The sequence below is a fragment of the Hyperolius riggenbachi genome, chromosome 1, assembly GCF_040937935.1.
Source record: "Hyperolius riggenbachi isolate aHypRig1 chromosome 1, aHypRig1.pri, whole genome shotgun sequence".
Classification (NCBI taxonomy): domain Eukaryota; kingdom Metazoa; phylum Chordata; class Amphibia; order Anura; family Hyperoliidae; genus Hyperolius; species Hyperolius riggenbachi.
The window spans coordinates 465071660-465084988 of record NC_090646.1 but is presented as its reverse complement, the minus strand read 5'-3'; the positions used below and the strand labels follow the sequence as shown (position 1 = coordinate 465084988).

Genomic DNA, 13329 nt, shown 5'->3' with positions numbered 1-13329 from the left:
GAAAGAAGCCTTAGCATAGTAACAAATGACAAACCTACATAACAAGTGCAAAAAAGGAAGAGAGAGGAGGACCCTCTCCAACTGAGCTTACAATCTAGAGCTATGTACACAGAGTATAATTTTGTGACAGTCTTGTGTGCAATGTTGTTCCTAAACACTGAGCTATTCCTTTTTATAATATCATAAAACCTTCAGTCAGTTACTATTGTACTTCTTGCCTGTGATACACCCCCTGCTCAGTCTACCCTCTCCACATTTATCAGTTGTCACTCAAAACAAACGAAAGACATTTCAGACACCGCAACTGTTTATCACCCTAAAGTGACATTTAATATGATGAGATTAACATATGTTTGTACAGAGCCAATACTAATTAGAACTAGGCTGTATTCTTGCTATCGTTTTCATCACTGTAAGGCTTAAGAATTCAGGGCTCTACATGATAGGTTCTCTACAGTCAGACAGCCGTAGAACTGTAGATTACTAATAACTAACTAGAGGTCACAAAACTCCTGTGTGGCTGAAAAGGACTTCTGAGTGCAGGGTACAAATAAAATGCTCAATAGTTCGAGATTTTGTCTGCGTGGGAGCTGAATAAACAGCTTTAAAAATTGCCACCATTCACCGAAGATGATCAAAACTTAAAGAGGAGCTGTTAGGTATAAGGTCTCAGAGAAAATAAACACATATATCAGTAGCTAAAGATTGGCTGTACTTACATTACATATGCATTTCACTGTCCACGTTTGTACTTCACAGAATTTTTATATAGTATATGCAGAGATTGATGCTCCTGACAGCTCATGGCAGGTTCCATGTTTTTCTGTCTTCTATAAAGCCAATTGTGTCGTCATGTCCTGCCTGCTTCCTGATCACAGAAAAGCTCGTACTGAATAACACAGTGTGCAGTGAATATTAATTAGCCATGTGGCTAGGAACAATAGCTGACTCCTGCAGTGTACTCTGCCCGGAGATTTATCAGTGCTACGCGCTGGACTGATTACAAGCTGCTGTAATGTCTCATTAGCAGCCGAGGGGAGGGCCCCAGAATGCTTTGCAGTATAGTATGCGGCTTGCGTCCTGCTTGGGTCTAACAGCTTTGCTGATAAGCACACATCAAAGGTAAGAGAGATTTTTATCTTCAGTAATGCCTTTTTGGCTTCCTTCTAAACTGTTTAACACAGGAGAATAGAGGTTTAAATTAGCTTCTGCAGCCTGACAGTTACTCTTTAAACATTTGTCTTATTGAGGATTAGTACATTGGACATTTTTATATCCTAACTTTATTTTAGACATGTGGGGGTAATGGGGTAGTGTTACAGCATGTAGGACCAACCATGTAGGTGTGAAAATTCAAGGGGAGAGGACAAACTTTACGTCCAGATGAGTATACTAACACTATAGGTGGTGAGTGAGAAAGAGGGTTCTAGCCCTCGACTTTCAACATATAACAATTTCAGGGATTTACATTTAAAAACAATAGCAATGGTAGCTACCGCAACTTTGCCCTGAAAAAACAAAAAATAATTTCTGCAGAATAGTTATCTGATGGAATGGAATCCCCTGACTCTCAAGCTAAGTGCTATTGGTGCAGTTAAATGGAGTTTGGAGCTAAGTTTGTTGTTGTTTACTTGCCTAGTCCAGAAATTGCATCTTCCTGCATCAGGACTTTGCAGATTCAGCGCTAAATTCCAGTTTATGATTGATCGTTAGACAGATAGTCACAGACAGACAGACTGACAGACAGATAAACATTGGTGGCTTTGCATTGATTCTTTTTCGGCATATTTCTCCTGCATTCCCTCCAGCACTAGCGGTGGGGAAGGCCATAGTCTAAGCTACAGGGTTTGCAGATAACATATTACAGCTGGAGGGAAAGCTGACTTGCCATAATTAATGGTGCTTCTGGTAATAGGATTTCCCAGCCCTCAGGAACCTTTTTACATAAGATATTGGCTGGAGAGTTATGATTTATAGGGGCCTGATCCCAAAGAGAATCTGCACGGGGACTCATGGTGCAAGGAAATTTATCAGGGCTAGACAGAGGAGAGACAGAAACACTAGTGCTGGGGAAACTGGCAAGCCAGGAAGAGGAAAAATGAAAAGACCAGAAGCTATAGAGAAAATACGCGTGCCTTCTATTGATCACTAGCTCCGAATGAGGTCAAAGGTTAATAGAAATCTTGCAAACGTTTTGTTCTCATATTATCAACACAACAGCTTTCATTTGTGCCTTTACTCCCTCCAGTGGCCAAAGTCAGTTTTGCCAGTTTACCAAAACATTAACTACACATGCACTGTGCTAATTTATACAGAAAATGCTATTTAGGGGGTTATTAAAGCAACCCGAACTGGGATTTATAGTTCTGAAGCTCAGACAGACTAATGCCACTTCCTCCACATACGATCATTATCAATGGCCCCTTGAGCTGTTCCAGTTTGCCCTCCTGTTGCAGGCGTTGAATGTGTCCTGAATACACCGCAGCAAGGGCGGCTCCACACGCAGCCTCCACCAGCATCAGTTCATCTTCTAATGGAAGGAACGAGGCATGGAAAGAGATAAACCATCGTCAGTATCAGCATTTTTATCTGACAAACGGGTACAAATAACAATATTGTGCAATGACAAAACCATTAGGGCCTATTCACAGAAAGAGGCGGAGGCATAGTTACTGGGGGAGCAGAGCCTGCAGCTGCAGGGAGCCTTAAGCTGTGGGGGTCCTCAACTACTTACCCACTCTCCCTCTGGTGCAATTCCCCCTATCCCCAATTGGGAGATGTTGTGGTCACTCTTGTTATGGGCAGGGCCAGCGCTACCATAGAGGCAAAAGGGGCAAGTGCCCCGGGGCCTCTGACCCCTGCTGGGCCGCCCAGGTGGTCTTTCAGACTGTTCCCATATGCCTGCATGTTCAGCTCAGCTGCAGTGGCAGGCAGACCCACACTGGCCAGGGGGGAAGGGGGCCATCTCCCCCCTGGCTGCCTTTCATTCAGTGATTTAGGGCTGGTCTGGTGTCTGGTGTATTTAGGTTTGTTGTTGTAAGGCAATGTAAAACACAAGGCTAGCTGATAAAAGTGCAATTAGAGGGCAGGCAAGCTGGTAAATATACACAGCATGATGCAGAGCTTGCCTGGAGGGTCCGTGGGCAAACATCTGTCTTGTCTCTCCCCATTGTTATAATGACTGCATGGGTGGATAAGGTGTTATACAAGTTGAAAAGTTTTTGACAGTCCCTAGACTCCAGGAGGGCTGCTTTCTGACTTGTGTGAGAGACCGGCAGGGGCAGGAATCCTATTACAGGCAAGTAGCCTTTGTGTGATGTGGGACTGCAATACAGATAAGCTTTTTTTCCCTCTTCCCCTAGTGCTGGCTGTGTCTTCTTGTCATACAGGAAAGCTAAATAAAAGTGCAATCCTGGTGATTTTTTTTTTAATGTCTGAATAGTTGACTGAATAACTTGTTGGAACATGGCATACGCAGCATTGTGGGACATTTTTGGGCGACACTTATTTTCTTTACTGGTTGATTCTGCTGCTATGTCTCTGTTCTGGTCCAAGGGGGGTGGAAGGGCCTGATTTAGTTATACCCCTACCCATCTGCCTTCTAATAACTCACCTGTACCTGTAGCAGTTCCATCCTGTACTCCCTCTTCAGCCACGCTGCCTGCCTCTATGACCATGTGCATGTAATTTACACGTAACATGTGCTGGATGGAGGAGACACAGGCAGCAGGGCTAAAGGCAAAGCACAAGATGGAGCAGCTGATACATGTGAGTTATTACAAGGCAGCTGAGCTACACAATGTGCGGGGGCCATGGGAGAAGTCTATGCGAGACCACGAGGGGCAGCAGTCGGTTTGGGGGCTGACTTCGCTGGGGGGGGGGGGGATTACAAGTTACATTTGCCCCAGGGCCCCCATGTGGCTTAAACCAGCCCTGGTTATGGGAGAAGTTAGTCATGGTGGCCTCACTGTTATGGGGGGGGGAGGGGGATTATGAAGGCCTCTCTTGTTACATGACTATTAATAGATGGCCCTCACTACTGGGGAAGGGGGTGTGAACATGGGGGGGGGGGGATAAAGTACATATTTTTGCCTTGTTAATTGTATAGTAGCCTACATAATGCAGCATGGTCCTCTCCAGATAGGTGATTGGGGTCATGCACCCAGTGTTCCAAGATGCTGCCCGTGGGAGCAGCACTCTGCACTACATCACACTATTCACTATAATAGAAGAGTCTGGACAGCAGTGGTTTTAGGATGTTGCAATATACACCACATACACTATGCAATATTCCTAACAGATTAAACTTTAAATTCAAGATCATTATCAAATCTATAGAAAATGTATCAAAACTAAAGTCATTTCAGTCAATATTGTGATTAATATGTCAATCAAATAGTGATTGAACATTTAATTTTTTAGTCCAAGTGCTGCCAGCGGGAGAGCAGAGATGTGTTGGTGGAGCAGTAAGTGATTGACATTTGCATAGTTTATACTGCATTGGATAATGCAGCTATAGCAGCTATGGGCACGAGATACATATTAAGGATTTCTGCTGAAATCTTGTCTAATATCCAATGGTGTAAAGTGGTAGAACAGGTAAACTATTGATATATCAATCACCCGATCTACCACAAAAAGTGAAGTAAATGAGCACATTATTAATCAGGGAAAATGCAACATTATCCTCCTCCACTAATGTTTGTCCCTCCCCACCACCTAATCCTAACCTACCCGAATATTAACCTCTTCCTAACATTTAAAACTAGTGTTTACTTAGTAAACACATTTGAAAAGCTTCTTGGATTTTTACACAACAGATCCCAGCAATAGATTCCTGCCAAATCACGATGACAGGGATGGTCATTGAGATGCAACTTATGTATACAAATTTAAATGTATGCTGCTTGAAAATAAAACACACATTTGCAAGCTGCATACATTTGCACACAAAATGTGCATAATCCTGCATCAACTCAGATTTATTTGCATGTTATTGACCATTCCTTCTCAACAATAAATTCATAATGGAATTCCTGTGTATTGCCCTAATTTGAGCCATAAGCAATAACCATAGGCTACCAACTTATGCTTGGTGCTCCTCCTTCAGTCTATAAAGCGCAAAATTAAAATATTCATGTAAAAAATGTTATACAGATCTAAATACAGTAAAGTCCCTGTTATCCAGAACTCACGCAACCGGAAGTCTCAACTAACCGCCATGCCTGAGGTGGTAACAGGGACTGTGCTTTGGATTTTTTTTTTATTTTTTTTTTTTGGGGGGGGGGGGGGGGGGGTGCAGGGCTTAAAGTACTTCCCGAGCCTCCAGTCTTCTAACCTTCCTATAGCTCCTGGCTGCTTTCCGTGTGTCCTTGCATGGCTCATACATGGAGGACACCAGAAAGCCGCTAGGAGATACGGGAAGGTTAGATGATGGTGCTGGAGGCTCTACAATCAGCAAATAGTGACATGAGTTTGTGGTTTAGAAGTGATCCAAACAAAGCAAATAGCTGAACTCCGTAAGGAAACAATAACACATTTCAAAGGAGGTAATAAACCACGGTATACAGTAAGTGAAATGAATGAATGTACAAAACAGATCCACTCCCTACCTACCTAGAAACATCTCCAGGGCTTGCACAGCCTCTCGGTCATCCACAGTCACAGAGATGACTTTGTACTTTTTTGCACACTCCAGAGCTCTGTCACATACTGTCTTTGCACCTAGGCACTTTGCAATGCTGTAAGAGATAAACATATGAGGAACATCAGAGTTGCATTACAGGGAATAAAATAAACCCTCTCTGTCCAATCACTCGGACAGGTCACAGGCCACGTCTAACCTACTTACGTGGAAGTGTCTGTGTTAAAGAGACGGCTCTCACTTCACAAGTGTCACACTGTCAGAGTTAATTGGATAGTCCAATCTGGAGGGGAGCATGCAGCTGTCAGGCACCAACTAGGTCTTGATAACCCTAGTGAATAGCAGCTTCAATGCTGGCTGTAATTACAGGTGCTTTGCCTCCTAGTGACAGGCAGGCAGCCTGTGTTTCTTATATTTCTAGGCACTGTGTCCATTTGGTCACTGCCATAATGATAGAAAAGGTGGCTGCAGTAATTGCCTTTGCCACTCACAGAATATACAGCTTCTATAGTTACCTGTCCTGCACCCTCCCCCCGTCTATCATGATGGTCTATATAGCTTTGCACTTACCATCAGCAGCTTCATGTAGCTGTCACATAGCTGCTAATCCACTGAGGGCTGCATGCATATTATGTGTAGTATAACAAGGAGCTTCTCATATGATCAGCACATGTTCAAACACAGGGGTAAAATAATAGTCAAATTCTGCCACATATATTCCCCATACTAGACCCAAATGATGCATCTATTTATTACCACTTTGTATGATTTATTGGTGTTTTATTGATGTTCTAGCTTATTGTGATAGTATAAAGATGGTGTGGCATATATTACAAGCTTAACACATAGGAGACAGCTTGAATTCTTCCCATTCTGCAAGCAAAACCAATCACTGCTTACAATTAAAATAGGAGCTTTAGGCCCCGTTCACACTTGCGGTTTTGTCAAAACCGCACCGGATGTCCGGACCGCACCGTATCCGGACCGGACCTGATCCGTACGGTTCCTATCCGGATCTGGTCCGGATCCGGTCCGTTTGCATCCGGTTTCCGTGCGGTGTGAACACGGTTGCGGTCCGGATCCGGTTTCTTAAGGAGATAACAACCTGTTATTACCTGGGGTCTGGGAGGTCAGCAGAAGGGTCTGGGGTCATTGTTGGAGACAGGTGGACGTGTGGAGACCATCCGTGGATACAGAGACTGCAGTTGGGACCATGGATCCAGGCATTTTTTACTCGTATACCTGGGAATTCTCTGTTGTTCGCCTCCTCGTTATCAGACTAATCAGACATGTTGCTGCCTAGAGCTCCAGCATGAAATCGCTGCTGCCCCACCTGAACGCTGGGCCCATGTGGTCCCCATCCAAAATGCATAGGAAGTGGGGTAGAACGTCCGGTTTTTGTAGCCAGTGTGTTGTGCGCTCTCCGGTTCTCATTGGTTTCCATTGGCCGGATGGTGCAGTCCGGCTCCGCCCCGGATACGGCTGCCGGAGGAGCCGGACCAAAAAATAGCGCATGTTGGAACGGACGCCGGAGTCCGGATCCGGTCCGGATCCGGTCCGGCTCCGGTCCGGCAGAACGGACGCATGTGAACGGACGCATAGGCTTTCATTGCTATTGCCGTGCGTCCGTTCCGTCCGTTCTGCAAGCGGTCCGGCTCCGGCACGGCGATTACGGACGGCCACCGCTAATGTGAACCGGGCCTTAACCCAGAATTGAACGTCATGCCATTCAGGAGCCAATACCCCCTTTCCCACTAGAAATCTTGACCTTCTCTCGAATAGAGCTTTAGTAATGTCTGTGTGGCTGATATTGTGGTGAAACCCCTCCCACAGTGTAATGTCAGGGCCATGGCCCTGACAGTTTCCTGTCTGTGAACCTCATTGCAGTTGGTGCTGTTATTTTTTTTTTTATTATTCTTTTTTTTTTTTTTTTTTACATCTGCCAGAGGTAAAGATGATGACCTGAAGGTCAATGGTAGATATTTCTTGATTTATTTTCTATTTTTTTTACTTCTCACTTTGCAATGTATTCATTGCACCCAAATGATGGACATAATTGTAACTACCTGTACTTGTATATAATAAAAACAAATTACATAAACAACAAAATCAGTGCCAATAACATACAGTTTTTTGGTGCTGAGCAAATGTAGCCATCTTCGTTTTGACATAATTTTTTCGAAAAAATGTTACATTTTTACACAAATTAGACTATCTGTGGAAATATGTGGGCAATAGAAAACTAATTTTCACCAAATGCATTAAAGGGAAGGTTCAAGCAAAATAAAAAAATGAGTTTCACTTACCTAGGGCTTCTACCAGCCCCCTGCAGCCATCCTGTGCCCTCGTAGTCACTCACTGCTACTCAAGTCGCCCGCTGGCAGCTTGCCGACCTCGGAGGTCGGCGGGGTGCATTGCGTACATTTTTATGCATTCCTGCTAGTGCAGGAGCATTAACACATACATTTTTACACGTTACTGGTTCAATGTGTACATTTTTACGCAATGAACCAGTAATGCGTAAAAATGTATGTGTTAATGTTCCTGCACTAGCGGGAATGCGTAAAAATGTACGCAATGCGTCCTGCCGACCTCCGAGGTCGGCAAGCTGCCAGCGGGGGACTGGAGCATCAGTGAGTGACTACGAGGGCACAGGATGGCTGCAGGGGGCTGGTAGAAGCCCCAGGTAAGTGAAACTCATTTTTTTTATTTTGCTTAGACATTCCCTTTAAGGCCAATGGATATGAGAAAACACATTTTTGCACAGATGGAGTATTGTGACGGATTTGACATTCACGGATTCACTGAGTTCCCCTTTAGTTTTGTACAAAACATGGTGACTTGAAACCACAAAGGTAACTAGAACTGTCAGGAATGACACTCCAAGCCTCTTTCTATAGGAGGTGTTTTTGTTTACCAGAAAGGAAAGCAGCCATAACATCCTTCCTACAACAATCTAGTTGAGCGACAGGTGGTGGTCAAAAGGCTATCTGATAAGGTAGAGTCCAGACCAAAGCTGTAAATCTCCCTTAGGCAGTGAGAGTAGCAAACAGATGCCAAAGGGGGATAGAGGAAGAGGGAATATGATGAAAACTTTAAACAACCTAGGAATAAACAATATATGTTACTATTATATTTTCCATACTTGGATTAATGTCAGTTGTATGAAAATTAGCAAGATTGTTGCGGGACACAACATGAATGTGTCTAGATGATAATTGTCATTCTTAGCACATTCTGCCGCAGACATATATGGATTCTCTGTTATAAAACATAATAACTACATGGTGTTTGACACCTATGAATACCAGAGAACCTGATGAATCCATATTTTTTCACATCTACACTGTCTGATGTATTGCCACTGAGATATGATATTTACAGACATTTCATATCTCTTTCTGCTCTAACGAGGGGGGCGGAACTGGATCATGTGGCAGAGTCTGCCCATCTATCATTACAATCTCCACCCCAGCCAAGAGAGGGTTAAAAAGTCTGTGCTGCAGATTCTCAAGTGTCCTTCAATGCTAATCCATCCATCCCTGGATCCATCTGCTAGCTGGCTGGACCCAGCTCAACTCCTTTGGACATTGGACTATTAACAACAAACTATCTATAAAAATTCTTGGACAATTTCCAAAAGGACTTGGTAATTCCATAGACCGCTCAGACTTTATCCAGGTAGAATTTTTCAACATTTTATTCTGTTCTTTTTTTACTTTATCAAATATTATTCTACTGTTAAATAATTCTTGTAATTTTTCTGTATTCATTTTATGCAGTATTTTAATATAAGATAAACAATTAAAAAACATTCCTGAATATCCTCTGCAAAGAATCCTGAGGTGGTTAAAATAACCCTTTTTCCTACAGGACTAGCTAGAGTTTGAATTTCATCTCCACAAGGTAATGGGATGTGGCAGCAGATTACCTGATCTCTAAAAGAGATCGCAGATTATATAGATTGTACATACAATCACAATTGCATTGTGTGTAGACTCACCAACCAATGTGCAGTGTTGATTCCCTTCAGAATACCCCCAGTGTCTGAGTGCTGAATGGTAATCTGTAATAATGGGAACACCACCTCCATCGGAAAACTCATCTCCTCTCTGGGTTTCAACTATCACCTATATGCAGATGACACCCAGATTTACCCCCATACCACTGACCTCTCCACCACCACCATGGAGAAGGTATCCTCTGGCCTCTCGGCTATTTCATCCTGGATGTCTGCCAGGTTCCTAAAATTAAACCTGGATAAGACTGAACTCCTAATCTTCCCACTCCGTGCTGCCTCACCCCCCACTGACCTCTACTTCACTGTCAATGGCACAATCATTCATCCAACCACACAAGCCCGCTGCCTGGGTGTCACCCTGGACTCGGCCCTCTCCTTCACCTCCCACATCCAAACCGTAGTTAGGGCCTGCTATTTCCACCTACGCAACATCTCCAAGATCCGGCCTTTCCTGACCCCAGACACTGCCAAACTCCTTGTCCATGCCCTCATTATCTCCCGCCTGGACTACTGCAACTCCCTCCTGTCAGGCCTCCCTCAAAACCGCATAGCCCCCCTACAATCCATCATGAACGCAGCAGCCAGACTCATCTACTCCTCCCACTGCTCTGTCTCCACGACTCCCCTACACAAATCCCTTCATTGGCTTCCAATTCACTTCAGAGTTAGCTTCAAGGTCCTATGTTTGGCCTACAAATCCATACACAAGTCCTGCCCAAGCTACATCTCTGACCTGGTCAGCAGATATACACCTGGCCGCCCACTTCGCTCCTCCAACAACCTCCTGTTTACCACCCCACGCATCTCGCACTCCCATGCACGACTGCAGAACTTCACTAGAGCTGCCCCCATCCTGTGGAACTCTCTCCCACTGCCCATCAGGCTCGCTCCCACCTTCAACACCTTCAAAAAAGCACTCAAAACTCACTTCTTCAAGGAGGCCTACATCAACTCAACACTGCCCTAATCCTTTCTGCCAATAACTTCTTGCTGCACCCCCTCCTTTTGTGTCACCAACTTCTCCCTCTAGATTGTAAGCCTTTGGCAGGGCCCTCTCCCCTTGTGTATCATATTTGACTGTGTGCACTTTACCCAGAATTTGGAACTTGTTACCACTACCACTGCAGTTTATGATCTGGCACTGTACTACTGTCTGCATTGTGTTGTGTATCTTTTTGCTATTAAATGTATTGTTGTATCTATTGTCTATTACCTGTATTGTTTTGTCACCCCTGTTATCATTGTCTGTAATCCTATTTATTGTACAGCGCTGCGTAATATGTTGGCGCTATATAAATATAATAAATAATAATAATAATAATGGGAACAGGAATTGGAGGGTGACATCACAAGTGTATACATGAAAATGTATGGGAATGCATGTGCAAGCACATTTTTTTTTCAAATGTATTGAAGTCAATGGTCATGAGAAAACACATTTTCAAGAACGTTTTTACTTTTGTGTATCTTGTAAAAATTCTGTTTTATTTTCCTGAAAATTTTGAGTCAGACAAAAATGCAAATTTCGATGTGAAAATAACTTTGGTGAAAATTCGAACTCATGCTACAGATTTTGCACACACCTTGTGCAATGTACATAGGAGGGTACGGTGGCAGCACACTACCATGACACAGTAAACACAGTCTGATTTCATAGTTTAAAATAAAAACTATCTTAGTGACTGTTAATCATATTAGAATGTTATTGGTATGAAACACACTCCCTATTGACTCACCTGGTGATGTCAGGTAAAGTCACTGACTTTCCAGCTGCAAGGGATGCATTCAGACAGTGGGCTCCCAATGTTTCCATTGCAATGATTGGCACATCAGACCACCCAACTTTGGCAATTCCTTCAACAATTCCGGCAAGAAATCCTCCTCCTCCCACTGAAAGCACAAGTGCTCCTGGCTTCTGAGTACCCAGAGCTGCCTTCAATTCCAGCACTAGACTAGAGTGTCCTTCCCTGCAAAAGGTGGAAAAGTGAGCAGTAGGTGGCAGTGTACAGTAAGAAGATGATTAATCCATATGGAACAGAGTTCTTCAGGTCATGCTTGCAATTAGGGCCGGTACACACTTGTTTTAAAAACGTATCCGTGTCTCAGTTTTTTGGGCCCGGATCAAAAACGGAGACACGGATACCAATGTTAAAAATAGCAGGCGTCTTCACTTACTTCAAAAACGGATCCGTGGGCGATCCGTGGGATCCGGATACAAAAACTGAATGGAGGGTCCTGATTTGTCGGGACTTCATGGACTCGGATCGTGAACTTTGCACACAAAACGGAGGGAGATCCGCATTGCCTACTGCCTGCTCCTTCCCCCTATAGGTGTCCCCCAGGTAGCCTGAGGGGGTAGCAGGACAGGGGTTGCCCCCCTCCCACACCTGGGTCCCCCCGTCCCCGCTCCCCCTCCATCTATGTGCAGCAAAAGGAAAATATGTGAGTGAGTAGGGAAGCACCTTACTTCCTCTGCTCGCCATGACTTCCTGCAATGCCGCCCTCTAGTGGGCGGCATTGCAGGAAGTCACATGACAAGCAGAGGAAGTAAGGTAATTGCTTCCCTGCTCGCTTGCTTATTTTACTTTTGCGGCACATTGCTGGAGGGTAGCGGGACAATGGGACCCAGGTGAGATAGGGGGGGCGACCCCCCTTCCCGCCGCTGTGCCCGCAGACCCACGTCCTGGCTGCTACTCCCTCAGCCACCCTTTACACTGACCGACATAAGGTTCTACCTAGTACATTAAAGCCCATCATAGCAACAGTGCTGTATGGAGATGTTAGTACAAGTAAATGTACATCACTCTGCAGGGAATATTAAAAGATCGGTGCCAGTTTTGATTAAACTGTCTCAGTTTTTGGTTCCGTCTCTAAAACTAAGAGCTTCAGAACACACAGAAGCCAGTGAACAGTGTTGCGCACTAGGAGTAGCTACAAATACATAGCTACTCGTAATCGAAATGTAAATTATACAGAGGGGGGGTTAACTTACCCATGCTGCCGCCTTATCCAATGTGCTCCACTCGCATTCCACGTTGCGCTCCATGACACTTATATACTTCCTCCTTCAACCCGGAAGAAGGAAGCAAGGGAGTGATGTGAAACGCGACATGAAAAGCGAGTGGAGTGCATCGGCTAAGGTGGCGGCATGGGTAAGTTAACACCCTCTGCCACGGGCACCGCTGTCTAATTAAAATTTCGATTACGAGTAGCTACGTACTCGTAGTGCACAACACTACCAATGTATTTGTTACACACAATTCGGCACTTTTATGTTGCTGACACAGTAAAGCTGCACTAACAAATGTGTTTATAAATGAATCTTTTTCTCTTTTCACTGTTTTATTTCCTCTTTTTACCCTCAGTATGTTTTATTTCGAAAGCTGTGTTGGTTGGTTAACCTGTTAATGTCCAGTCATACATACAGTTTCCTAACTTTTTCATTAATTACTAATTAATTAGGGTACTTTCACATTATTGAATTGCGACCCACCAGGTTTGTCACCTCCTCAAATGGCTCAAAAGGCATTTCGCATGAGTGTCCAGTACTTCGGCCAGAACATCCCCATCTCCCCAGAGTGTGTCCTTCTACTGCAGTTGTAGAGACACTGGTTGACAGCTTTCTCCTGTTGTAGCAGACGGTTAAACATTAGGAGGGTTGAAT

The 13329-nt window shown here is 44.2% G+C and overlaps 1 protein-coding gene across 4 annotated transcripts in view; it reads right to left on the bottom strand.

Moving 5' to 3' along the window:
• Window positions 1-302: 302 nt before the first annotated feature.
• The window catches only part of SDSL (serine dehydratase like), an 80725-nt gene continuing 67698 nt past the window's right edge, over window positions 303-13329 (bottom strand). For all 4 annotated transcript variants that reach the window (XM_068239695.1, XM_068239718.1, XM_068239703.1 and 1 more), the window contains 3 exons: window positions 11402-11632; window positions 5617-5741; window positions 303-2530 (listed from right to left, as the gene is read on the bottom strand). In XM_068239695.1, the coding sequence (XP_068095796.1) occupies window positions 2337-2530; window positions 5617-5741; window positions 11402-11632 (550 nt within the window). In that variant the 3' untranslated portion in view covers window positions 303-2336. The remainder of the gene's footprint in view (window positions 2531-5616; window positions 5742-11401; window positions 11633-13329) is intronic.